General features: G+C 63.9%; 1 protein-coding gene across 2 annotated transcripts in view; it reads right to left on the bottom strand.

Annotated features, from left to right (window-relative positions):
- Window positions 1-6,125: 6,125 nt before the first annotated feature.
- Window positions 6,126-27,470, bottom strand: part of NUDCD3 (NudC domain containing 3) — a 30,408-nt gene continuing 9,063 nt past the window's right edge. Inside the window, exons 3-6 of one of the 2 annotated variants that reach the window (XM_016147863.2) lie at window positions 23,879-24,011; window positions 15,862-16,005; window positions 11,361-11,549; window positions 6,126-7,325 (exon numbers count right to left, since the gene is read on the bottom strand). In XM_016147863.2, the coding sequence (XP_016003349.2) occupies window positions 7,296-7,325; window positions 11,361-11,549; window positions 15,862-16,005; window positions 23,879-24,011 (496 nt within the window). In that variant the 3' untranslated portion in view covers window positions 6,126-7,295. Of the gene's footprint in view, window positions 7,326-7,384; window positions 8,647-11,360; window positions 11,550-15,861; window positions 16,006-23,878; window positions 24,012-27,470 lie in introns of those variants that run through there. The other variant, XM_016147862.2, reaches the window with a different exon arrangement.

Below are 27,470 nucleotides of genomic sequence, written 5' to 3'. Positions count from 1 at the left end.
CGCAGGCCGCCGCGTGCTCTTGGAACGCTCCTGTCTTGCACGCCTCCGACATGCCCGCTTGCCGGCGGCGTCACAGCGGCATGTCGGCCTTGGTATTTCTGCCCGATCTTCTACGGCTCGATCCGCTGCTGCTGACCCTCTGTTCTCTCGTGCTCCACCCTAAACCCGTCAGTTGTGTTCTAGGTATCGATTGTTTTCAGCTCTAAAATTTCTTTCCTCTAGTGAAATTCTCTATCTTATCTATTTTCTTTACAATATTAATAAGTTGTTTTAAAGTCTGTCTGATAATTCCAATATCTGTCACCTGAGGATTTTTCCTCTTTTATGTCGGTGTGTCTAGTAATTCATAATTGAATGTTGGACACTGTGCAGAGCCAACTCTGTCTTGAAGCTAATGCACCATTCCGACTTGTCCCCCCATCTGGGAATGGACACGAGAACTCTGCAGTGAGACACCCCTGACATTTTCTCTCTCAACCAGCTCCGGTGGCACAGCCTCTGGGCACCTGGCGCCCCATCCCTTAAACACACATTCCTTCCTGAGCACGGAGACTCACCCTAACCCTAACCCTAACCCTAACCCTTTTAGCTGCAACACAGTCTGGGGGCTGGAGATGCAGAGGACATCCACGGCGTCTGGCCCCCACCAGACACAGCTCGTAAATTCCCTCAAAAAACTCATAACGTAAGGATGGAGCTGTCGGCCTCTTTCTCTGGTCTTGGCTCCAGGAAATTTTATGTAACACTGTCCATGGCACAACACAGAGGCTCTGGATTCTATTTCCTTTGTCCAGAGAGGGTCCGCCTTGACCTCTGGGGTGGCCAGAGCGTGGCGGACCCCCCTACTCCACAGCAGCACGAGGCGGGACTGCAGCCCCTGCGTCTCGTGCTGCCTGAAGGTTGTGCCTACTCCTACGGGGTAGCCCGCCTCCGGGCCTGCAGCCAAAACATACAGAAAAAATTGTGAAGTGCTTTCATTGTGATACTAACACATAAAATTTGCCGTTTCAACCAGTTAAGTGTATACCTCGGAGGCGGCGAGTACACTCACGTTCTTGCGTAACCATCACTTCCCATCTCCAAACTGTCACCCAGACAGCAGCCCAGTGCCAGTGTGCGGCCCCGCACCCCTCCCTCCGGTCTCCGGTGGCCTTCCACCCACTTCTGACTCTACAACTTCCTAGTCTAGACAGTTGAGACAAGTGGAATCATATCTGTCTTTTTGTGTCTGACTCATTTCCCTGGCGCAATGTCCTCAAAGTTCGCCCACGTCGCGGCCTGCGTCAGAAACCCATTTTTTTTTTTTTTTATGGTGGAACGACGCCCCATGGCATGGGGAGACCACTGTCCTTCATCCGTCTATCAGTCGATGGACAGCTCGAGTATTTCCACCTCGTGGCTACTGTGAACAGCGCGGCTGTGAACACAGGCGTCCAAGCATCTGAATCCCGCTCGCAGGACAAGCACCTGGCAGCGGCACGGCCGGGTGGCGTGGCGGCCTGTCTACCTTGCTGAGGAAGTGCCAGGTTGTTTTCCGCAGCGGATGCCGTTCTACGTTCCCACCGGCACTACGCAAAAGTTCCAACTTCACATCCTTGGCCATGTTCACGTTCCTTCTTTAAGGAAAAATGACAGCCATCCCAGTTGTGCGAGTGACCCTGGCCGCGATGTCTGCGTCTCCCTGGTGACCAAGGGCACCGCCCACCCCTCACCTGCTTCCTAGCCGTCCGCTCTGAAGCAACGTGCCTGCATTCTGGTTGGACTGCTGGGCTCTCTGTTGAGTTTCACGAGTTCTGTGTTCTGGAAACTAGGCCTTTATTTCCTTCTACTCTGTAAGTTGTATTTTTCACTGTCTTGATATCTTTTGATACACAAAATTTTTTTTTCAGGCGAGGCAACACTCGGTAGATTTGACTTCATAGGTTGCAAGGACCTTGTCAGCTTACAATCCCTTATTGTTTTGTTTATTTTTTACACCTATAGCACCTGGTCTTCCTTGGTGGTCTCCCACCCAGGGACTCGGCAGGCCTGACCCTGCTTAGCTTCCGAGATCAGCTGGGGTCGGGGGTGTTCAGGGGGCGTGGCCGCAGACTGCAACGTTTTTAATTTTAACGAAGCCTGTCTCCCTTCTTTTGTTGCTTGTGCTTCCGGTGTCAGTTTAGAAACCATTGTCTAACCCAAAGCTTTATGCTTTTAGCCTGTATTTCGGTTGCTGGTCTGTTTTAATTATCGTATATGGTTTGAGGAAGGGGTCCAACTGCATCCTACAAACAGGCAAATTCATACATGGGAAGTAGATTAGTGGTTGCTGAGGCCTGGGGATGTGGGGGGATAGGGAGTGACTGCTAATGGGCATGAGGTTTCTTTTTGGGGTGACGAATATATTCTAAACTCAGTGGTCATGGTTGCATAACTGAATACGCTCAGAACCACTGATTCCCCCACTTTAAAAGGATGAATTTTATGCTGTGTGAATTATACCTCCACGAAGCTGTTATTAAAGCAAACAGGAACAGCTGGTGGCCCGTGGGAGGGGGACAGGCTGGCAGCCCTGCGTCCTGGCTCCAGGGAGCAGACGCACTGCCCTGCCGCGGCCTTCCGTGGCCCCAGGCCAGGCTGCCACCCGCCAGGGCCCTACTCCGGAGTGCAGCCACAGCCCCGCCCGGATTCCACCGTCTCCAGTGCCACTCTGCGGGATAAACGGTCTTCTTTCGTCAACTTTTCTCCTGCTCTGTCCCCAAGCCCAAATGTCAGCTCCTTACTCCTGGTGAATCACTCACCAGGGTGGATGAGGCCACAGATAGCACCCCCGTGCCCCCTCTGAATTTGGGAGACAGAGCATTGGGGTCCCAACGGAGCCCTGGGCCAGGCCAAGGCCCTGCTCTGCGTGGAGGGAGGTGCCGGGGCTCCCTCCACCTGTCCTTGGACACAGACAGAGCTGCAGAGGAGTCGGGGTGTCTTCTTGCTGCCGGCCAGACAGGGAGGGGGCCGGGGTGAGGAGGAGACATGGGCTCACTCGCTGATGCCCCACCTTGGGCTCCACCGGGGGGTGAGCGCGCGTCCTGGGGGTGGCTGTGCAGGAGCTCGGGTCTCACGGGCCAGCTGCACGAGGCCTCCTGTGGGTGGGAAGATGCCAGCTCTGCGGGGTGGACCCCGGGCACGGAGGCCCGCGGGGAGCCCACCGCCTTCCTGAGCTCGGGGGAGCAGGGCATGGGCCAACATCCTGCCCCACTGTCAGCAAGGGCCCAGAGAGGTGACCTCAGTGGCCTTCCCGGGCAGATACGTTGACAACAGGGGCCAGAAATGAGAAGGCAGCCAGCGCTGGGGGATGACTGGCTGGCAGACAACACGTGAGCTCCTGGGGACAGCCTCAGCCCGTGTGACACAGGACGGGGTGGGACCAGAGGGCCAGAGCCTGGCTGGCTGGCGGCACTGTCACGTGGCCCACCTCCGCCAGGTGCCCAGGCCCCGTCGCCTCTGCCCGCTGCCTCCCAGCAGGGCGGGCACCACAGGAGGAGACGGGAGCCTGGGGCGAGGGCAGACTCGGGGAGGGGATCTCCGACGGGCCACAGCACCGGCTGGCCCCGCCCTGGTCTGGGGCCCGGAGGCCCTCGCAGCGGTCGGGACAGTGCAGACTCACCGTGGCCTCGCATTCCTGTCGGCGCGCCGGCCTTTCCACGTGGAGCTCGGAGTTCGACTCCCCCAGCCCCTGCCCGGCCGGGCTCCAGGCAGCCCCTCCCCGCATGCCTCCATCCCGACCACACGGGACAGGTGGCGGTGGGAGCTCTCTCCCCTGGAAGCGTCCTTCCAAGGTGCCCAGGCCACCTGTCTGCCTGTCTCTCAGGGACACTCCCCGAAGGTGCCCATCGCGGCGTCTGCTGCACAGACCCCCGTGGGAGGACCCCGGCCCCACGTGCTGCCGCCACGTAGACTCTCTGTGGAGCCTGGACCCCCTCCTCGGGGCCAGCAGCCCTCACAGTCCACGTGTGACACGTGATCCCTCCTGTCCAGCAGGAGGATAAGAACCAGGCTGTCCCCCTGGAAGACGATGAGCAGAACACCTGTCTCCCCGAGTGTCCCCTAAGACCTGACCCAAGGCTGAGACTGGTTCCCAGGAAAAGCTGTTCAGCCAAACTGAACCCCAAATGGCAATTCTGCGTGGAAGCCTGCCTAGCAACAAGGCTAGCAGCTAATCCTACAAACTGGTATTTTTATCCCTGGGACGGGAAGGCTGAGCACAGTGGCCTCCCCTGCCCCCACGCCCCTCCTGGCCCCATGCCCCCTGCCGCCCCTCCTCGCTGGCAGGGCTCTGGGCCCTGGGGGTGGACACGGGGTCCTGAGGACCCCCAGACAGCAGTGCCGGCTGGGTCGGCCCGGCCGCCCCTCGCTGCCCTCCCTTTGTCCTCACCCTCGTCCTGCACGTCCCGGAGCCTCTGCGCTTTTGTGCCCCAGTAGACAGAGGCCGAGAGTCCCCATTCTCCATGGCACACAGCGAGCTCCTGACAGTGAGCAGAGACTCCGGTGGCCCACAGCCCGTCTGGGGCTGCCGTCTGCCACGCTGCCCTCAGGAGGCGGCACGCCTCCTGGGTCCACAGAGAAAACCCTGTGCCAGTGGAACCTCCCGGCACCGGACGTCCGGCTCCAGAACAGGATGGCGCAGACTCGCTTTCTCCACTCCTCACACCCTCAAGGGCCCCAGAAAGCTGGAGAGAGGGCGGACAGGCCAGCGGCCTCCAGACTCGAGACGCAGACTCCCTTATCTCCCCCACACGCTGGCCTGGGCAGAGGGGCCTGCACCCCGCATGGCCACCAGACAGCACCTAGACAGACAGCAGGGGAAGCTGCCCTTGGGCCAAAGGACGGGAGTGGGCAGGCTCAGCCGAGGGCTGGCCCTCTGCGCTCCGCACCACACAGCACCGCGGAGCCCAGCGTGTCCCCACCCCGGGCCGCGCAGAGCCCAGGCCCAGCGGAAGTGTGCGAGGACACCAACACCCAGACCCCGGGGCCGCCACCTGCATGCCCAACCCGAGGGTGGGCGCTTGCTACAACAGACAGGATGACTCTCCTTTCACGACAACCGAAACGGCCAAGATACGTCGGAAAATCCTGCTTCATATGAACCAGGAGCCACAACGGGACCAAGAAAACGTGGTCAAGGACGCCGACGCCAAGGTCAGGCGGCTGCCGAACAAGGATGTGAAACAGTCACTAAAGCTCTCGAAGCCAAGGGAGAAACGGAAAACCTCAGCAATGGAGTTTTACACGTTTCTTTGTCTAAGAAAATAAACGTTCTCTATAAAGTAAAAACTATGGAACTGAAAAATGTACTAACCAAACAAAACCTTTGCTGGACGACTTGACAGCAGGGGGTGACGATGGGGGACGAGCTAAGCTGAGGACAGGGCGAAAGGACTTACTCCCGACTAAGAGGAACATCCCGACAGTTACGCGGAGGGAGCCGCAGAGATCTACGGGACACATGCGAGACGCGGCGGCCACCCCTTTGGAGGTGGAGACGGGCAGATTGTCTGAAACGTCCCCATTGTAACAAAAGTTGTAAACCAACAGATTCAAGGAGCAGAGCAAACTCCAAACAGTGAAAATCTAGAGCGATCCACACCAAGACTCATCATGAAAACTGAAGACTAACAACAAAACCTTAGCGACAGCCAGAAAGAAGTAACGCACTTTGACAGAAACGGCGTCCGAGCGACAGCAGACGTCTCGCCAGGGCAGCTGGAAGCGAGTGCCACAATGTTTCTCAAGAGATGAAAGAAAAGAATTGTCCATCGCGAACTCCATGACCCTTCAGGGTGCAGGGGAAATACAGATGTTTATGGGGGGAGAAAAACCGAAACTTTGCTGCCAACAGAACTTTCTTCGAAGAGTGCTCTCCAGGGGTGGCTCCCCGGAGTCGTGGTGAGCACGTCTGCTTTGCACGCGGGTCCTGGGTTTGCGCCCCGGGTGCACGCCGGGACGCCTCACCTTCGGAGATCCAGGTCTTCATCCAGGGGCCAGGGGTGACAGTGGGGGAAGGGGGAATTAAAGAGAGGAAAAAAAGAATGCTTTCCCAACAAAACAACAGGCACCTTCATTGGGAAAAGAACAGAGCGTGCGCGCGAAGGTAAACGTGACAGGCTCCTTTATTACTACGTTGTGGCTACAGCCCAACGGCGCCAGCTGCTGTGGTCCCGCAGGCGCAGGGGACGCTGACCACCACACGTACCGCCCGGGAGGGCAGAGAGACGTTCATAGAAGTGAGGCTGCCCCGCCCCCGCGCCCCTTCCTGCCCTCGGGCCCCACCTGGGCCGCCCCCTTGTCCACGGTGGCTGGGCCTGCTGTCCGTCGGACCCCAGGGCCCCCGGCTCTGCCTCCGGGTTGTCCCGCCTGGCTGCCCTCAATGCTGGCGCAGGGGGCGTGGGGTGGGGGCGGGGTGGCAGCGCCAGGCGGACCTCCCAGCACTGCCCAGCTCCACGCGGCCAGGGCCCGGGGACGGGGACCTCTGTGGAACTGCTCACGCCCAATGCCAGCAAAGAATTAAGGGTTATTTAATGGGTGTGGAGTTTCACTTTGGGAAGAAAACACTCTGGAGACGGATGGGCTGACGGCTGACGACACGACTGAACCTGGAGCCACGGAGCTGGACACTCGGACGTGGTTAAGGCCGTGAGTCTTGTCGCCTGTATTTTACCACGACGGACAAGCATCTCAAAAGTGTGAGCTTCCTGACCCCCGGGCAGCCAGGTCACGCCCTGGCCTAGAGGTGGAGGAAGGGGCAGGCCCAGACTGTCCTTCGGGGGTGGGGTCCCTGAGGAAGGGTGCGGCGATGCTTGTCAGGGTCTCCAGTGGCTGTTCAAGTGAGGGTCCAGTGAGGGCAGGTGGGGTCAGGGGTCACGACCCTGACCTGTCCAGCTGCTGGAGAGGGTCCTGCAGGGGTGACTGTCTCAACCCTCCGCCCTGGTCCCACCTTTGAGGTCCTTGACCTGACAGGTGGCCACAGAGCCCTGGGGTGCCGTGTGCTGGGCCCTGTGCTCCGCCGGTTCCAGGCCCCTGGGAGGGGGTTGAACTCTGCAGCCACACCCGGCTGTGCGGAGCCGCGGGGAGCCGCGGGGAGCCGCCAGCCCTGCACGCAGGGCATGGGCCACATGCTGGGGAGGTGCCGAGGGTTCGGGGGACGACCACAGAGAGCTATCTCAGCAGCGAATGTCACGACGCAGAAGCGCTTAAATACAGATTTATTGCAAACCCGCACGCGGACGGGGCGGCCTCGCTCTCCTCGGGCCTCGCCGACGAGCTCAGGGGCTGGTCCACTGCTGCCGCCGCGTCTGCGGAGAGAAAACAGGCAGGAGCGGCCGCTCCAGGCCCGGCCGCGGGAGGGGCAAGGCACGGGGCTGGCCTGGCCACCGCTGTGCCGCTGTGCGGGCGGGCGGGGCGGGGAGACGCACACAGAGCCAGGCGAAGGCGGGCAGCGGGCTGCGGAGGCCCAGGGTCTCCCAGAGTGCCGAGGCGCCACACCACACCCCACCTCGCCGCTCCGGGAGACGCCCCGGGGCGGGGGGTGGGGGGAGGCACGGAGGCAGACGCGCGTCGAGAAAGGGTGCCACACGGACGCACGCCTGAGACCCGGGAGCCTGCAGAGGGGTCTCGGAAGGTCCAGGACCAACCGTTGTGACTGCAGACCGGCCTCGTGCCCCTCTGGCGATGCGCCCACAGCCACGGCGTCCAGGCTCCCGCGGCAGCGTCGCAGCCACCGGACGCTTCCCAGGGACCCGGAGAAGCCACCGGCGAGCAGAACCCTGCCTGTGTGGCGCACGACCAGCCCACCCTGCGGCTGCTGGTGGACGTCTCCCTGAGAACCGCCTCCCAGACATGTCCTCAAATTCCAGCCCAGCGGGCAGGGCCTGCGAGGGGGAGCCCTGGCGACGGGCACACAGCCTGCGGCACGGGGTGCGAGCTCGGCCTGAGAACAGAGCTGTGCACGCGGCCACACGGCGCGGGGTCTCCTGAGGCTGCTCCGCCAGCTCGCCGACCAGACCAGGCCCCACGAGAGGAACGTGCCAGGCAGGGTGGGGGTGAGGCAGCCCGGCCAAAGGTCCCGCTGCACCTGCAGCCACAGGCCTGTCATCCCGCACGGGGAACCAGTGACCGGGACCTCGGTGTCCGCTGCTCCATGAAGGCTGGGGCCGGCGGCCGACATCACAAACCAGCGAGACCACAGGGGCACCCAACAAGGTCAGGCCGAGTCCCCGGGCCGCCCAGGACGCCCGGCCGGCACACGCCCGCCCCGACCGCACCAGCACGAGAACGCAAGCAGAGCACACGCAGCAGCAAGCAGGAGGGCGGCCGGGGCGCCCGCCGCCCCGCCCTCCGGCAGCCCCTCGGCCCGCGCAGCCCTGCCCGGGCCCGGTCTGCCGACGGGGGTCAGCGTGCGGCCGGCTCGCCCGGGAAAGGGGGTGGCTGAGGCGCGGACGACGAGTCCCAGCAGGGGCCCGGCCAGGCCCCAGCTGCCCCGGCGAGGGTGTCCTCTCCCGGTCACTAAAACTGCACCGCCCCCGGGGCGATGTTGAACATGGCGGGGTCGAAGCGCTGGCCTCGGAAGGGAGAGCCTTCAGCGTCCCACCCCTTCTTCAGCATCTCGTGGACTTTCTACGACAGAAAACAGACAGGTTAACGGGTCACCAGGCCCGCTGGCCGGAGCGAGCTGCGCCCCGCACTCTCCTCCTGCACACCTGCCTGCGCGCCTCGGCCCTGCACGCTGCTCCCGCCCCGACGCGCCCCCAGGGAGCCGCCGGCTGGCGTCTGGGTGCAGCTGCTGTCCCCACCCCACCCCGCCAGGATTCCTGTCCAAACCCTGAAGGGGGCGAGGACTGCGGCTCCCGGGGCAGCCTGGGCTGCCGGGCGGGCGCACAGCACGCGGCGCGGAGATCCGTCAGCGCCACTCCCCGCGGTACAGACAAAGGACGAAGGACGCACGGACGCTCGAGGGGCAGGAAGGCCCGCACCTGGGGGGCAGTGCGGCCTCTGCCGCTGGGCCTGCAAGCCGCCCGCTCCAGTTCCTAATGGCCACCCCTCGGGGCTCCTCCTCCAGCCTGGCACCCCACCCTCTGCACCCCGCCGGCCAGCCACTGTCCCCACTGTCCGGTCCTGTCTGGAGCCCCGCGGGGTCTGCCCGCTCCTCCCCTTCTCTGAGAAATAGCAGAACACCAACTCCCACCTGCTCCCTTGGGCCACCCCTCCTCCCCAGAAGCCACCATCCCGTCCTGCTGACCCCTGCGGCCCCGACTGGAGGACCCGCTCCCCCTCACGCGAGGCAGGGCAGAGCCTCATCTGAACCATCTGTGGCTGTGCAGCCCTCAGCAGCCACCAAGTGCCCCCGCACCCGGCTTCCTCCCCGCCAGGCTGCTCCATGGCTCCTCGGGCCCAAAGCTGCGCCCAGGCTGCACTCACCAGCCACTGTGGGAAGGACAGTCTACCTGGACCCCTGGTAGGAGGCCACCTTCGAACAGGCTCCTTCCCAAATCCCTGGGAAGCCCACAGGAGGGCCAGTAAGCCAGGCCAGGCCCAGCACCGAGACACGGTCCACCCGAGCCACCTGAACTTTCCCATCTTTAGCAAGGAACCAAAGGCTGGAGACCCCTGGCCACCCAGCAGCAGGCTGGCCAGGCAAGGGGTCACCTCAGGGTCATGCTGTGTGCACCACCAGCTCTGGGGTCCAATGTGTCCACTTCGGGTCCCCACGGGGTGCTGAGCTCAGCCAGGTCAACAGGCCCTGGCTAGTCCTCCAGAATCCCTTCCCCAGAACCAGCGGGGCCCGGCCAGCGGATGCTTCCACAGCTCCCAGGCCACTCCCCATGGGCCGTGGGACTTCCAGGGGGGGACACCGGTGCCTCCAGCATAGGGTCCTTTGCCATCGAGCCAGCGTCCACACTGCTCCTCGGTGGCCGCGAGTGAACGCAGTGCAGTTGGTTAGCACTGCTGCCCAGATGTGGGGCGAGGCGCACGCCGAGTCCTGTGCTCGCAGCTCAGCGACCACTGCGAGGCCACCGTCCACTGCGGATGCAGCCAGCGCGTGCCTGTGACCCTCCCCGACGGTTGGCCTCAGTCCCGGGCCCCAGCCCCGCCAGCCCGAGACATTCAGGGCTGGAAGCGGCTGTGCTGCTGACCCGCTGTGGGACCGACACGTGCCCTGGAGACTTGGGCCTCTTCGGGGCGCTGGCAGGGCTGTGACCCGGCCGACCCAACCTGACCTACGTGCAGCAAGGACGTGAAGGACGGACCCACCGGCCCGCGGGCGGTGGGCGCAAGTCACTCACAGAGCCAGTCTGGCCCCGGCAGGCACACAGGGCTCCCGAAACTCTGCCCAGTGCTGGGGAGAGGGGTCCTGTGACTGAGGCACAAGGAACAGGACCGGGCCGCCTGGCGACGCGCCCCGCCCACGTGCCACTGCTCTCCGCGTGGGGCCCCGGGCCTGAGGTGGGCCTGAGAGTGGTCCCTGAGCCTGTGGACCACGAGGACAGACGAGGACGTGCAGCCTCCAGCCACACAGCCAACTGCAGCCCAAAACGTTCCGTGGAAAAGTCCGGAAGAACACGTCCCGGTTCTGCGTGTGGCCCTTCTGAGCGTCATGACGGCTCGTGCTGTCCTGCCCGGTTTCCCTTGGGACATGATTCGTCGTCTGTCCAGCGTCTCGCCCTGAGCCCCGGGCCCGGCGGTCGCCCGGTGGCCGTCGCAGTGGCCAGGCCGCCTGCGACGCTGTCACAGAGCTTCTGTCCGGTCCCCCTTATTTTACTTCACGACGGCCGGAGCACAGGAGCAGTGACGTTGGCCGTTCAGATGCGCCACCGAGGGGCCGGGCACCACGGCCGCTGACGGAGGCGCGTGTGGCAGAGGCGGCGTGACAGGGCTCAGTAGGACCCGGGCCTCGGGCAGTGCCGGCGGTCCTGGGGCGCAGCCCCGCAGACGAGGGGCAGCTGCACCCACCCAGCAAGTCCTTTTCTCGGCGCTGCTAGGTGGGGGCCTCTTCTCCCGCTGCAAACCTCCCGTCCGATGCCACGGCCTCTGGCCAAGCTGCCTGTTCCCCGCCCTGGCGGCTGAAAGTGGCTTGGAAGGACCTCCTCCTGCTCACTGGCCCCCAGGGCCGAACTTACCCTGGGAGCACACACCGCACAGACCCGTGAGGACCAGCGCACCTCAGCCCCGCGGCTGAGCTCTCCATCCAGGGCCAGATCACTGTCCCCCGCGGGCAGTGGCCAGCGAGCGGGCGGAGCTGCTGAGCCGGGACCCGGCGGGTGGCCGAGCCCTGCAGGAGTGGGCTTCTGGCCCGCACCCCACCTCCCCGCCCCCCACGCCCGCGGCCGTACCAGCTCGTGGCTCTGCGGCCGGCCCTGCAGCTTCTGGTGGTAGTCGAAGGTGAGCCTGTCCAGCACGGCGTGCTCCTCGTCGTCCACGGTGGCCATGGAGCGCTCCTTGTTGATGCGGTCGATGTCGATGTGCTCCTCGCCCTCCAGCGCCGCGCTCCACCAGTACTCACCCGCCTTGCTCAGGCTCACCTGGCCGCGGGGCGGGGACGTGTCAGCACGTGGCCGGCCGGACGCCTCGGGCCACGCGCTGGGGCACCTGTCCCCCAGGTCCCCCCGGAGGACGGTGCCCCAGGCACATCACCGCCCCACAACCCCTCGGCTGCCAGGACCCCAGCCCACTCCCACCGGAGCTCAGAGCCACCCGCCGCCCATGCCGGCCACGACGGCCTGCCCGGGCTGCCAGGGCGGTGCGGCCCAAGTGTGTGCTGCTTCCAGAGTGTTTCTGCCGGCCCCTGCTGGCCACCCTGGGTGACTTTTGCTGCTTCCAAACCTGGCACCTGCCTCCTGCCCCCCTGGGGGACCTGGAACCCAAGGACTGAGTCAGCCCCGGGGTGAGACCGCCCCCCCCCCCAATGCCCAGCACCCTGTCCCACTCCGTCCCCTGGCCAGACCCCTCCAGCCCTGCAACACCCGCACAGGACTCGCCTCCCAGTTCGGGGAAGCACCCCACCCAGCCTCACAGCAGAGTCATGGAGGAGAGCTTTGGGGACAAAAGCACTCGGAGTGGGACAGCACCGTGGGGGTCATCTGAGTTGGTGGCAAGGTCCCCTCTCAGGGAGGGTCTGGGCGGCACCCCTGCCATGGTCAGCGGTCAGCAGCTGGGCTCACTGGGGAACTCTGAGCAGAGTGCTCGAGAGCGGACAGGCGGGGGCCCCCCTCCCCTGTGCTGTCCTCCCCAATGGGATGAGACCCGCTGTGCTGAGAGGGCAGGGAAGTGGCCCTCACTCGGAGGGGAGAGTTACTGGCTGGAGGCACAGGGACACGTGGGCCCAGAGCCGCCCACACAGGCGGCACCCAGGACGCCACGTCCAGCTAAGCAACACCACACCAGGACACGGGCAAAGCACTCTCGGAACGAGGCTCGGGAAGCAGGTCTGGCATCGGCTTGCTTGAGGCGGTCACCTGAGCTTGGCCACACGGCCGCACCCCGCAGGCGCTCCCCCGGCCCATACCCGCGCTTGCTGCCTCGCCGGTCGTACCCAGGACACCTGCCACGTGTGGAATCACACCGCCGCGGCCACGCTGCCGGGAGTCACGCGGGCAGTGGGCTGGGAGGCCACGTCGACTGGGAGTGAATGGGAGGCCCCCTCCTCCGCGGGCGGTGCCCGGCAGGGCCCGTGCTTGGTGTGTGTGACCTGGTGGAGCTGTCGCGTGAGCCGCCAGGCTCTGTGTGGCCAGCGCCTGAAGCTGTCGGTTTCTTCCACGAGCTCGGCTGTCCCAGCAGGTGTGCGGTGACGTGTCGCGGGGGTTTTAAGTCACATCGCCACGACCGATGACGTGGAGCATCTGCGCACGTGCTCATTTGTGGTCCCATTTAAAAAGCATTTTCTTTAGAATAATTTCAAGCTTCTAAGCTGCCAGACTTGCTCTCATGCGCACGCCTCGCCCTGGCCTGGCCCGGCCTCACTCTGCCACTGCTGGCGCACGCGGTCGCCGCGTGCGACCCAGGCCATCACACGACTCGTTTCTGAAGCATCTGAGCCCCTCACCCATGGACTCTGATGGACACCTCCATCGAGGACACGGAAGCAGGCCGATGACCGCATGCACCCTCACTGCCACACGGGCCCGGCCCCGCCGCCGGCCCGTCTCCACAGCCTCCGGGTCGTTCTGTTTGTAGAGACCTCCCTCGTTTAGGGTTGGTCTGACGTTTCCTCCAGCTTAAAATCCGAAGCGCCCTCCGCATGACGCTGTAGGCGCAGGTCCCCTGGCCACATCCACGGGGAGTCCTGCCTGGTCCCATCTGGCCCAGGACAGCAACGGCCTCTGTCCCCAGGCCCAGTCCCTGTGCCTGGCATCCCACGGGCTCTCCCTCACACCCAGCCCTCGTTAAGCGGGGCTCAGGTCCCCAGCTGGCAGGCTGGGGCAGGGGTCCTGGCAACACGCCCCTCCCTGGCCGTCCTCCAGTCTCCTGTCTGGGCCCAGACGCAGAATCAGTTTCTGGGAGGGACCCGCGGGCTGCCGGCCGATTTCTCCAGCGGTTTCTGCAGAACGTCCTCGTGGAAGCTCCGAACGCCACGGGGGTGAGCTCAGCGCAGCCCCGATCTGCGCCGATGACTCACCGGCGCCCGCCCCCTCCCGCCTGAGTCACTGAACCGGGTTTCTATTCAGGGACACGGAGTGCCCCACGGGGACAACGGCTCCTCACAGCTGCCCAGGGGTCACGGTGGGGCCGAGGAGATGTGCGTGAGAGTCGTGGGTGGTACTGCGGGGGGCGCGGGGGTGGCTGAGAACGACGACAAGGAGGATGAGGGCGCCTGTCGGCTGCGGCCGTCTCTGCGGAGGGGACGTGGGCCCTAGTCTGATGGCTGCCCCTCACACGTGCCAGGGGCCGCCCTGCTGTGAGCAGGCTCCTGGCTTCTGACGGCACCAGTGTCTCGTAGGAGCTGGACGTAGGCGCTGGACAGACTGGGCAGCGGTGGGGTGTGGCCAACGGCACCTCGCGGCCTCCCCTGTGCCCCAGGCCCCTGTGTGCACCACTCAGGACCTATGGCCAAACCTCCACCATTTCCTGCGGGGACCTGCGGCCTGGGGACGCCGCACCACGGGTCGGGCCCCTTGGGGACTGTGAGGGGCCTGGAGGGGTGAGCACTGAGGACCGACCGGGGGCTCACGCGCCACTCCGGGACGAACCTCCGCCCTGCGCCTCGGCTCCCGCCGACGCGCTGACACTGTCTGACCTGCCTTCGTGAGGCAGGTGGTGCGTGATGCGGGACGCGCCTCCCAGGGCCCGGAAGGCCAGTGGCCACGGGGCCACCAGGAAGGGAACGACGGCAATGCGCCGCTCGGAAAGACGCACGTCCCCCACCAGAAGTCCGACAGGGGTGAGTGAAGGAGGGCGAACGGGTCAGCGGGGGGCGAGGTGAACAAGCCCCGCACTCTGGTGACACCTGGGGGGGCCCGCGGCCGCCGGGCGAGGGCTGCAGGAGGCCTGGGACCCCAGCTGAGACGTTTAACCAGGGAGACGTTCTGAACGAGTCGCCGCACGTTCAGCTGCAGACGCCCGCAGGTCGCCCTGCGCACCCGCGGGAGGCAGGCGGTCTGCAGCTGCTGCCCTGACTTTGGTGACAGGCGGAGCGTCTCATCAGCAGGGACCGGCTTCACCCACGCTCGGCGCCACCCCCTGGACCACAGAGCGTCCGCGGGCCGAGGGGGATGTCAGCCTCGCGCCGAGGGACAAACGAGGACAGCAAGCCGACTGGGGTCCCAAGATGAACGCAGCCCCGGGGAGGCTCCGTAACCAAGGAGCAGCCCGAGGACTGAGAAGCCCCGTTCAACATTCTGAGCGTGGGAGGGAGGGAGGCAGGAACTGTCATCCGGTTTTAGCTGCCACCCCTGCCTGCTCCAGAAGCCTGCCTGGCGGGGCTGGGGTGGTCCGCGGATCAGGAGGCGGGGGCTGGGAAGCAAGTGGCGTGTCTGCATCGGATGCTGGGAAGGCAGAGGCTCCAAGGACTCGGGGGAGGTGCCGGGTGGCCCAGGGGTCACCGCCCTTCTGTCCCACGCGGCCCTCTCAGCGACGCTGCCACGGGGGGTGTGCTGTCCTGGGGGAGCCTCACGCGGCCCGCGCACGGGCCGTCGACGCGACGTTAATTCTCACGCCTGGAGGCCGGCGCGAGCGGTCCCGCTGTCGCAGGCCTGGGCCCCATCCCGAGGCTGCAGGTCCCAGCCGTGCCCCGGCTTCGCGGCACTGCTCCCAGGTCTGCGTCTCCTCTTCTGTCTCAAACCTCCCTTGTTTTCTCTTGTCGAGACACTGGCCGCTAGGCAGAGGGCCACGTGGACGGCTTGGGGTGCTTCCTCCATCTAGGGGCCCCTTGCGTCACATCTACAACGAAGTCCCATCGCAGGGTTGGGTTGGCGAGGACATCAGGGGGCCTAGCACAGGGCCTGGAACTGAGTCGGGGTCTAGGGTCAGCCACCGAGGTCGAGGAGTAGAGGTCCTGCATCGCCACGTGGTGACCAAAGCAGGCGGCTGGTGAGTGGGGGCCGAGCCCCAAAGCCAGGCCGGGCGGCCCTGGGGCGGCTGCTCCTGGCGACACCCGCCAGCCGCGGCGGGGCCTGCAGCAGGCCCCCGCTCCGCCCGTGTGCAGCCCCAGGTGCCACCGGGAGGCAGTGATTAAAGCAACGACACACCGAACCTTCGGCCCGTCCCGCGAACAGCAACATTTCCACAACTCACTGGCATCCCCAAGGGCAGGGCCGAGGCCCTCCCTGCGGAGCGAGCGCAGCGCCCGTCACGCCGCCTGCCCGCCCGCCCGCCCTGGAGCACGGGCCCCGCACTCACCAGAACACACTTCCCAGGCTCCAGGCTCCAGACAGAGCCCTCGGTGTTGACCTTGTGGGTGAACTTCCCTTCCACCAGGACACGCTCCCCGGTTTCCTCCAGCACGGCCACCCGGATGGAGCTGCTGCTGAGGGCCACCGAGACCTGGGACAGCAGGAGAGAACTGTTTCAAGTGCGAAGGTGGTGACCAGTACCCCCCATAACGGGAGGGGACGCTGGTTCCCAAGGCGCCTGGCCTCGTACCACAGGACAAAATGCGAGACGTCCTCGAGCCGCCGGGCATTCTGAGGAAAATCACAGCGACTGACGGACACCCGAAGCAGCCGGCGCAGGGTCACCTCCGAGCAGGGACGAGAGCTGCTGACGTGTGGGACAGGCATGGGAACGCGCTGCCCCAGGAAGGCCCTCTGCGGGCGGGGGACCGAGGCCCTCCCGCCCCGCTGCCCGCCTTGAGCCAGGCCGCCTCCGGGGCTCGGCCGCCCGTGAGGAGCCGCCCGGCCCAGCTCGTCCCTGCTGTCTGCTCTATGGGCCCTGCTCCGTCCTTCCTCTGGGCCGCCCCCCTGAGCTGGGAACAGGCTCCATCCCACGCGGCCCTGGCAGCAGGAGCCAGAGCTGGTGTGCCCCAGAGGTCACCGGGTCAGCCCAGAAGAGGACAAGACACAAGATCCTGTCCCCACTTGTTTCACGTCCTCCTTTCATACCTAGAACCCACGCGTTCGTGATGCAGAAGTAACGTGTGTAAACGAAGGGTCACGGCGGGGTGTGCGCCTGTCCGAGGGCCCACCCCGGCCGCCAGGTGGTGCTCATCAAATGCTTGTGAAACGCTTGAAAAGAAACCGTCAGAGTCACAGGATTTTCTAACTAGAGTTTCTATTTGTCCACGGCATCTGATTCTATCGCCTGTTTTAAACATCCCCAAACGAAAGATGGATGTGAGGGAGACGTGACATGAGAGAGGAGGGGACAAAAGGGCCGCCCCAGAGCGAGTGACCGTGGCACCGGGCCCACGCGCAGGCTCCCCTCGCACCCGCTTCTGGGAGGTTCCACCGTTTACTTGGCTGGTTCTGCCAAGGGAAAAGCTGGGCGGTCCCTGTGCACAGGGCTCGACCCGCCCCCTCCCCACATGCTCCGCGGGGCTGGGCAGGGCTGTTCGTGCTCGGGAGACACGTGAAGGCCCCACGCGCTCGCTCTGGCGGACTGCAAGATGCCTGAAGGCGCGCCCCGAGGGTACGTGGTGCCCCTGGACAATGACAGTGACTGGGTCCCATCGGCGACCTCCATCTGACCACTGGCTGACCACTACACTCACCACATAGAGACGTCAATGGCCACACACAATGGAAAATACAGACTTCAGAGAATTAGTCCAGAAAGGTCACTAGATGGGAACTCTGTGGGGTATCGACAACCACCACCCATGGGGAGAAGGGAAAATCTCACTTCCAGAGTCGCCACCTTGTTAGTTAAAATGCCCAGTCTCAACAAAAAAGCACAAGACTCACAAAGGCATGGAGCTGGCCGTGAGCCTGTACATCGGCTACTCTAAGTCCGTGCAGAGAGCTGAAGAAAACCCTGTGTGCCCTACAGGGTCTGTGAGAATGCGTCTCACTAGGAGAAAAGATTAGCAAAGAAGTGGATACTATTTCCTAAAAACACCAAAGACAAATTCTGAAATTCAAAAGTAACAAAAAATAACCAAAGTAAGAAATCCACAAGAGGGTGTCTTCTAAGCAGATTTCGGCAGTTAGAAGAACTGTCAAATACGGAGAAAGAAAACATGAAAAAAAAAAAAAAACCCTGAAAACGTTCCAAATTTGACCAAAAGAACTGACCTACGGATCCAAGGAGCTTAACGAAACCCAAGCAGAATATCCTCAGAGAGACCACGACCTCGCTGAGTCAAAACTGAACTGTCAAAAAAGCCAAAGCCGAAGAGGGAAGCGCCAGCCCACGTGTGGCCTCCCCGGCCACCGGGCCAGGCCGGTGGCAGGGCGGGGTGCTCGGAGCGCGAGGACAGGGAGGGGGGTGCCCAGGGCTCTGCGCCCTAGGGCACTGCCTTCCCCGGCGAGGAGAAAGCCCACGCGGCTCCCGTGAGAGGATGAGTCCCTGGCAGGCAGAAGCCCAGAGGAGACGCTGAAGGGTCCCTTGGGGACTGGATGGTCACTCGATCCCACATGAAGAAACAGGGCCCAGGACAGGGAAGCGTAAGAGGTGGCTGAACGCACCTCGTGCCACCGGCCTCAGATGCGACACGAAACGCACAGGCAGCCAAGAATAAGCAGCAACAGACAGACAGACTAAAGGACGCGGCTTTATAAACACCGAAGATCTTCGTGCTTCAAAGAACATCGTCTCTTAAAACAGTGAAAACAGCGGACAGCGTGGGAGAAGTTATCTGCGGGTTCTCGTTCTGATGAGGACATGACATCAAAGGTTAAAAGGGGCACTTGCGCTCGATTAAAAGACAAACCACCGAATTTTCAAACGGGCGAAGGATTTGACTAGACGTTTTCCCAAAGAAGACACAGGTGTGCCTGGCCAGTAGGCCCAGGGGATGCCCGCCGTCATCACAGCCACAGCGCAACGGCGCCTCGCAGCTGTCAGGACGGCGATGGCAAGCGAAGCCACTGGCACGCCAAATGCAGAGGACGTGGAAGGGGGGCCCCCCACATCTCTGTGGGACGTGTAAATCGGTGCCACACGCTTCGCTGGAGCGCACGGGGCGATTCCCTGGAAGGCTGGTCACGGAGCCACCACATTGTTGCGTTGGGGTGTTGGGGCGAGCTGAACTCTGGCATTGCCCTGGTAACCCTGGGGGTCCTCAGTTCTTTTCACCAAAGCAGAAAGAATTACAGTTCAGCGAGACTTAGGAAAGGCAAGATTTATTAAAGGCACGTTTTGAGGGTCACGCCTAAACAGGCTACAATTAAAGTGGGGGGCGGGTTATGGCGAAGAGGGCTGTAACCTCGTGGAGGTCTGTTACATGAGGGCCGTGATGAGGGGTCACGAAGGTGTTCCCAGGTGACTGGCATGTGAGGCCGTTGTGACTGACACTGGGCTGTCACGGACGCGTACTGCACACGGGGCTCCCCGGGGTCAGCATGCTGTGCTTAGATTCTGCCCCCCCGGCACAGGCTCGACACCGCGGTGACGGCGTGAGGGCCAGAGCGGTCCTGCGCGGGGTCACGGCCCTCCGGCCCGCTGTCCCTGGGGAGGCGGATGTGCTCTGCAGCTGCGAAGTGGGCGTCCTCTGGGAGGTCTCGGGCTGGCCTTTCACTCTGTCCCCCCATCGCTCATGTCCGTCTACCTGACAACAGGACTCAGCCACCCTGCCCCTGGACACGCGCCCGGAGAGCCGAAAGCGCGTCCGCATGTGGGCACACGAGGAAACGCCGGGGTGCCAGTGGGTGCGTGGCAGCGAGGGCACCGGTGTCCTCCCCTGCAGCCTCGGCCCACGCGGCAAGTCCTGACACACCAGCGCAGGGCAGCACGGCGGTCCCAACGGAGGGGCAGGGGGCGACACCCGCCGGGAAAGAGCCCGCCATCAGGGGCGTGCGCCGTCGCAGCCTGGGGTGCTGGTGAGGCCCCTCGAAGACCAAGTGCAACACGCCACAAGCTGAGACGTGTCCCTTGCCGAACAGGAAGTAAGGTAAGCACACACACGTGAAGGCGCTGCGTGGGCATCTCCCAGAAACACTCCACGTTTACCAAGTGTAACCAAACTTACCTTCGGACGGCGCCTGGCTTAGAACGCCGAGCTCTCCCCAGCATCCCCAGCGGCCGAACCGTTCTGACCCACACTCGAAGCTGGCAGCAGGTGCAGGGCCCACGCCGGGCCACTCCCTTCACAACACCCCTTTTAACGACCAACGTCTGCCATTTCCAGCATCAGGCTCCACCTGCTCAGACAGGCCAGGGAGACCAGGCTTCGTGCTGCTTCAGGCTGCTGGCCCTTAACAAGCGAGACGGACTCAGATCGCCACTGCCGAGGGCCCTTCCTCGAGGAGACTGTTTCATTTCCATAACGAACCGAAAACCATTTACAGAGATTAGACAGAACTGCTCTCAACGGGGTAAGAAGGTCGCACTGGATGCCAAGACAACTACAGTTCAAACTGGTCCAGGCCTGCTCTTCCCAACCCTGGTTCAAATTCTTGAAGCCAAGACGTCTCATTTGATTATGTGACAACTAGTAAGTTCTATAAGGAAAAAACAGCCAACTCAAAAGATCATGAACCACGTGGGACAGACCCTGACTTCTCGAACACAGGCAGGTGACCCGTCCACAGAGGGCACATGGAGACGCTCGACCGCACTCGGACCCGCGCTGCATGCAGGCGCCAACGCCACCTGCCACCCGCAGGCCCGAGGGGCTGGCGCCACGCCGCTGTCAGCAAACCTAGGAAGCCAGGGGCTCGCGAGCTGCGCTGCGGGGTGGCCGGAGCCCACAGCCCTGCAGCGGTGCCTCGGTGGCAGCTACTGAAGCCAGAAGCACCTCTCGCGCCACGGCCGGCGCTGCCCGACCGAGTGCCAACCGCCAGGGGACCGGGTCTGCCATCAGCTGCCGCTCGCAAGGGGCCCGCCGCCCGGAGCCCTGGGCCTGTGTGTGTGTGTGTGTGGTGGGGGGCATCCTGCAATCAGGGCGCGTGGCCCGAACCCTGACCCGGGAAGTCCTGGGCCGCTGAGACGTTCCTGGCGCCTGCTGGTTGGCAGGCGCTGGGCACACGAGAGAGCAGGTCCGCCCCCTGGGGCGGCGCTGGGACGGGGGACGCAGCACCTGTGCTAACGGTGGGGCCGCGGTGGCGCAGCCGCACTTGGCCGCGTGTGCAGAAAACACCGGCCCAAACGCCCCAGAACGCAGTCGCAGGATGCCGGAGGGCAGCGCTGGCGCAAGGATTTTTGTTGTAATTTTTTTTTATACTTCTGAACAGGTAAACGTCTCACACAAAGAAAATTCTGAATTGACCAGCACAGCCGAGCAGCCTGCCTGTGTGACCCTGTCCTAGAGCAGCCGTGCGAGGCTGCAGAAGGCCCACCGTGCTCCGCGCCCTCAGCACGAATCCCAGCAGCCGCAGCAGCCCCGGGGCCGAGCATCACGTGTGCGGCGCACCCGGGGGCCTGGACGGTTCCTGCGGTGGGCAGAGGGCAGCCATCAGGCCACGAGCCCGGCAGCGCGGATTCGCGCAGCTCTCACGCGGCAGGATGCGGTCATGCTCCGACAACGTCACGACGTCCTCCACTCAACACAACGGAACAAGCAGGGGTGGGGGCTGGGGCTGGGGGCTGGGCAGCAGACTTTCCGCACTGCGCCGGCAAAATGAGAGGTCAGACTGACTCCCTGGAGTTCAATTTTCCAGCACTGAAATCCTATGATTCAGTGAAATGCCAAGTTCACGACCAGTCCCGACTGACGTCAGCGATCACACAGACACCGGCCTCACAGTGCCCGGCCCCATGGTTCCACTGTGGACAGCAAGCAGAGTGGACGAGGCAAAGATCTCCTCACGCCTCCAGTGCTTAGGACGAAAGCTTCGTTTTGACAAGCTCTTCCTTTAGACTCTCCAGCAAGATGACGAAAGGCAGCACATCAAACAAGGTCGCGCGAACATAAAGCGCTCCCGCCTTCTTTGTCCCCCACGCCCCGTGGAGACGAGTTCGCTTCCGCAGAAATCAGGGGGGAAGGTGGGAAGCAGAGGCGAGTCGCGGCTGGAGGGCAGGGGCCGGAACCCTTACACTCGGTGCCCCCTCCGCCACCTGCGCCCAGAGCCACCTGCAGCCCGGAGCGACCGTGAGCTGCTGCACTCTCGGCCACTGTCAGGACGACACCCAATAGGTGCCAGGGACAAAATCCAAAAATAAACACTGCTGGCAGGTGGCTGTGACAGGTGCCGCAGGGGACAGCTGCAAAGCAGCGAGTCTGGAAAGAAAGTGGCAACGCAGAAACGCCTTAGACCAGCGAAGGCCCAGAGACGCCGGACGCACGGCTCCCCCCGTTCTGAGGGAGGCCCGGCGGCGACGGGGCGCCCCGAGCCGGCGAGGCCGGGGGACGGCGAGGCCGGGGGCTTCCGAGAGAGGCCGCGGCAGGTGAGATGGCCAGGGTGCCGTGGGAGCACGCGGGCCGACAGGGCGCGAGGCGGACGGAGCTGCAGAGAGGAAGCGAGGTCCGTGGCTGCCACAGAAACGCCAGCGCTCGCCCGGCCAACACCAGTGGGAGGCGCCCCCTTCACCCCGGTGTTGCCAACGCAGGCTCCCCGAATGCCTCGGGTGGCACGCACGCCGGCCCGCCGGCCCCCGCCGATGCCCCCAGTGGGCCCCAGGACGCCAGCCTGGGAGCAGCCGGTCTACACAGGAGCGAGCGGGCCCGGCTCCCGGAGGAAGCGGCCCCATGACCCCAGCGACCACACGTGCGCCTGAGATGCGTGCGGGGGTCTGTCCCTGAGCGCGGTGAGACTAAGGGCGCACCCTCGGGTGACACCCCAATCACCAGCGTGCGTATGTGAGATGCCGTGTTCACTGGGCACTTCCCTGGGCGGCTGTGGCACGTACCGCGAGCTGTCAGCGACCTAAGTCCCCTGAGTCGGAGAAGGGAACGGGCTTTGGCTGGCCCGACACTGCCCTTCAGAGGCCACTCCTCAGGCTCCTGGCGCACTTGGAGGACAGACACCAGGCCAGGAAGCTGGAACCCTCCCAGCCCCGTGATGGAGCGAGGTCGCCAACACCTCCCACGATTTACTCACCTGCACACAAGGTAACCCGGCCAGAGACAAATGGAAGACCACAGCCGACCACAGCAGCCCTGGAAGGGCGAGCGGCCCGGCAGGAAGGCGGCGGGCGCCCCCACAGCCCACCAGGACGGGCAGGGACAAGCCCTCGTACCTGGTCGGCCTGGTCCTGGAGCCCGGCTGCCAGAGAGGCCTGCGCGGCCTCGGGACAAGTGTGGCGGGGAGGGCAGAGAGCGCTGAGCTGCAACACCCCTCCGGCCACAGCGGTCCCACGGCTCCTGCTGGTCCACAGGGAGCCACGACGCCTCAGAAACCCACCCCCGCACAGAGCGAGCGGGTTCGCTGGACACCAGCGAGCGACACCATGGCCTCCAGGGCAGCCCGGGAGCCAGCGAGGGGCCTGGGGCGAGGCCTGGGGGCGGGGCCTGGGGGCGGGGCCTGGGGGCGGAAGGCGGGGCAGCCTGGATGTGCGCACGTGTCTGGACCAGCGGGGGGCGCTGCCATGCCACCCAGTGGCCGGTCAGAGAACGCGTGTGCCACTCAGCCTGCACCTCCCGGCTCCGGGCCTGGTCCACAGGAGCCCGCAGCGCTGGCTTACGGAGGCGGAAGGGGCGGGGGCAGGGCCCACGTGCACCTGGCCATCACCCACTGGCCCTGAGGGGCCATCACGCTGTCCCGGCCAAGCCTGGGGCGCGCGCGCGGCGCCTCCACGTCAGCCTGGACAGTGAGCGCCTTCTGGCGGCCGGGTGCCTCACCTGTCAAGCACCGACTGCCTGCCTCACGATGCCCGCTGCAGGGCCCCCAGACCGCTGAGAACCACCCCGTTCCACACGCGACGGCGAGCTTTGTTCTTTAAAGTGAGACCCACTATTCCCAGCCCCTGCGGTCACGTCACTCTCGGAGGGACCCCGGTACACGACTGTCTCCCACTAAAGGTCGGTCCCTCTCAGTGAGGCCCCGGGCGCAGGAGAACCCCACTCAGGCCGTGAACGTGTGGCTGGGATGCGGCTCCTGCTCGAGGCGAGGCTGGGGTCCCCGTGCCGTGCACGCTGCGGGGCCCCGGCCGCCCTCCGAACGGCTGCCCTGTCCTCTAGCGTGTAGTCCCTGGTGGCCGAGGGCCACGCACGACACGAAAACGCTCGAAAACGCTCCAGGTAGAAGTGGGGCCCAGCACGGCACGGGGCCGGCGGGGGGGGGGGGTGCGGGGGGACTGCAGAGAAGCAGCCCTGTGGTCTGTGGCCGGGCCGACACCCACGCCCCAGGGACGAGTGGGCAGCCAGAGGGCCCCTGGTTACCTGCCGGCCCTTCACCACGTGCCCGGGCACCGGCACCTTGAGCTCCAGGTCGGTGTAGTCCTGGGACCAGACGTAGTTCTCACGCACGGCGCCGTTATAGCTGTCGGGGTTCCTCTGGAACTGCTCCTGTCCCCTGAGAGAGAGCCGGAGGTCAGAGGGCAGCCCCGCACGTGACACGCGTGCACTGTCCGGCCGTCCTGGACAAGCGCTGCCCAAGTCCCACCTGCTCCCGCACCCCAAACTCCAGGCCCGGGAAGCTGCAGGGGCTGAGGGCTGTGCAGATGGCCCGAGGGCAGGACCTCGTGACGGGAAAGCATCGCCAGCACAGGCCACAGTGTGGCCTCGCCCCGGGCACGCGGCAGCCGAGCAGCCAGGCCAGTCCACTAAGCGAGGGGCCGGCCGACATACCCAGCTCGTGGGCCTGCAGCTGCCCCGCGTCAGCCCGACCCCAGCCACCTGTCTGGCCCGCTCCGTGAGAAAAGTCCCAGCCTACGCTCACCGCCGGCGGTCACTGGGGGAGGGGACCCATCAGCCAGACCAACTGCACACGCGAGGCAGCCAGCACGGCACAGACAGGCCCGGTGGGAAGGCGACGTGAGAAACGGCGCACTGCGGCATGCTTGCGTGGACAGCACCGTGAGCCCCACCAGGAAACGAGTGGTAACCGAGGCTGTTCTGGGCTGAACTGTGTCTGAACCCGTGTGCTGGAGTCCAGTGCCCAGCGCCTCGGAATGGGCCTCATCTGGAGGGGGGTCTTCACGGAGGTGACACAGCCCACAGCGGCCACGTGGGTGGGCCTTAATCCGACGTGACTGTGTCCTAACCAGGGGGGGTGGCGCGCCCTGGACACGGAGACGCGCCCAGAGGGATGACGACGTGAAGACACGGCCCAAACCCCGTTAACCCTGCCACAGACGTCTTTAACTCCCTGGTCTTTTTTCACTTAACACGTGTTTTCTAACTTTCCTCAACGAATACACGGCGCTGCTGAAGACGCTCTGGGGACTCAGGCTCTCGTAGCCGTCTCCGGCCACGCCCCTCCCTCGTCGCGGCCAAACTGGACACGCACACGCAGCCTGGAAACCCCAGAGGAAGCCGCCCACACGCCCGGGCTCTGTGTGAGGCCTGAGCCCCACGTCGGCCACGCGCTCGGACTCCATGTGTCACACCCCGCAGGCTGCCCAGGGCGAGCTCCCTGCTGAGCACAGGGAGGCGTGAAACTCGGGTCCTCCAGCTCTCCCACGGCACACCGGTCTTGGGCCTCTGTCCCCTGGGGGCCCGAGTGCCCAACTGCTCAGCAGAGAGAAGAGGGACCCAGGACCCCACAGGGTATGTGGAGGACAATGACCTGCTACACAAGAAGACGGTACTGGCCAAGGACATGCAGAAGTGGAAACCCTTTCTGCACGAAGCAGCGAGGAAACGAAATGTCCGCGGACGCTGGCACTTGTTGTTATGTTAAATTCAAAAGTTCACCATCTCTGAACGTGACCTTTAATTTGATCAGGTCGTCACTGAGCGCCAACTGCGTGCCAGGCACACTCCAGGCACGAGACACGAGGTGAGCATGGACTCGGCTCGGCATGCCGTCCCTTCCTGCCAGCTGACCTGCTGCGGACCCCTGGGGAGAGAACCGGCAGGGCGGCAAGGACACGGAGAGAGACGGGCGCGACGGGCCGCCACCCCGAGGCCAGAGGCAGGGGCGCGGCGGACACAGGGGCAGGCGGCGGGCCGCGGAGTGCGACGGCTGGGAGTGTGGCAATGACGGTGGCACCTCCTCCGCGGGCCTGTCCCTGGGGACATGCTTCAGGCTGTCCCTCTCCACCGTGCGCTGCGTTCCCCGGGCCCCCCGGGCAGAGGCCCCAGCCCGCAATCCTCAGGCCTTGACCCCGTCTACACTGCCGCCTGGGTGATCTCCCCCGGCAACGGCTTCGAATGCCCACCTCTGGTCCTGTCCTCAGCCCTGGGCACTGACTGCCTTCTGGGGCTCCACCCACGTGGCCCCCTACCTCTCAGACCCACCGCACCAAACCCAGGACCAGACCAGCCCCTCCTTGCCCCTCCTCCGTCAGCTGCCTCCACTCTTCCAGGTGCTCAGGCCAACCAACTTAAGCAGAAAAACGTGCAGGTATGTAAAGATTCTGAGTGCTAAAAATACATAACTTATTACTAAACGTAGCTATTACTAAAATATCATAGTAAATAACCTGAACTCCTACAAAAGCTAAGAAAATCAACTGAGAAACTAGAAACTGATGACAGATTCACTGTTGGTGTACAGGACCTACTGAATAAACAATAAAATCCTACAGAAGAACAAATAAGACCTGAAAAAATAAGACATACCCTCCTCTTGGACAGAAAGACTCAATGACAAAAAGATGTCAATTCTCTCTAATTCAAAACATGAATGTAATGTATTCCCAATGAAAATTTCATCAGAATTTTCATATGGAAAATTAATTTTCAAGAAAAGACAGGGAGGAGAGGAGACGTAGATGGGGTGAGGGGGTCAAACACACGGTAGCTGAAGGAATCTGGACTTCGGATGGTAACCGTACAATAGAATGCATAGGGGTCGAGTTACAACATACACTTGCAAATCATGCAATTGTACTAACCCATGTTCTCTCAATAAACTTAATAAAAACAAAGAAAGAAAAAAGAAAAGACCAGGGGAGGGGAGATGAAGCCCTAGTCCTCAAGGCTTGGCAAATAAGAGACAAACACTTCAGCATCTGTGAAAAGATATGGGAACACCCGCAAAGCCAGCCGGAATCCAACATACGCCCGTGGGTGGTTTCAAAGAAAAGCAATAAGGTAAAGGCTAACAGCAGCCAGGGAAAGGTCGGGGCCACCCGCTGGCCCCTGGGTGGGTGAGACGGCCTGGCTATCTAGGACCAAGTTGGCTACACCCCCCAAAACGACAGGGCCAGACCCCGTGACCCAGCAGGCCCCGTCTGGAGGTTGGTCCAGCACACATGTCCCGAGAGGCACACACGGCACGCCCACGGCAGCAGACGGGGACGACCTACTCACACCCCCCGTGGGGCTCACGGGGTGCCAGCTACAGCCACGGGTGCAGCGCTGTGAGGCCAGCAGGAGACGACCAGGCTACAGTCCCCTGGAGAGCTTCTGCACCCACATCCCCCGGCCCCACCCCCTGGGCAGCACCCGGGCCAGCTAAGCCAGGTCTCTTGGGGCCAGGCCAAGGAGTCAGCATTTAAAAAAGAGAACAAGAGGGTCAACTGAAAGCCACGTGCTGCTGGAGCCTCGTCTGCAGATCTGAACAGACCCGTCTGCAGTCAGGACGCGCTGAGAAGGCGGGGAGCCCACGGCCGCGGCAGGGCCGAGGCGGGCGGCCGGCGCCCTCCGTCCGCGCGTCTGTGCAGGTCCTGCCGCGGCCGCGCTCCACGAGGCGCGCTTCTGCTCTCTGATGGGAAGACGACGTGGCACGGTGTCCGGCATCACAGGACGCAGCGGGGAGACGTGGCCGCTTCCGGCTCTGAACGCTCGCCGGCCGGTCCGGCAGCAGCCGCTGTTCCCTGGCGCCGCAGGCGGACACAGCCGCTGGCCCCGAGCCCACACCCGC

Source organism: Rousettus aegyptiacus, unplaced genomic scaffold (assembly GCF_014176215.1).
Source record: "Rousettus aegyptiacus isolate mRouAeg1 unplaced genomic scaffold, mRouAeg1.p scaffold_m13_p_13, whole genome shotgun sequence".
Taxonomy (NCBI): Eukaryota; Metazoa; Chordata; class Mammalia; order Chiroptera; family Pteropodidae; genus Rousettus; species Rousettus aegyptiacus.
Note: the sequence above shows the minus strand (reverse complement) of the source record. Positions and strands in the feature narration are given on the sequence as shown.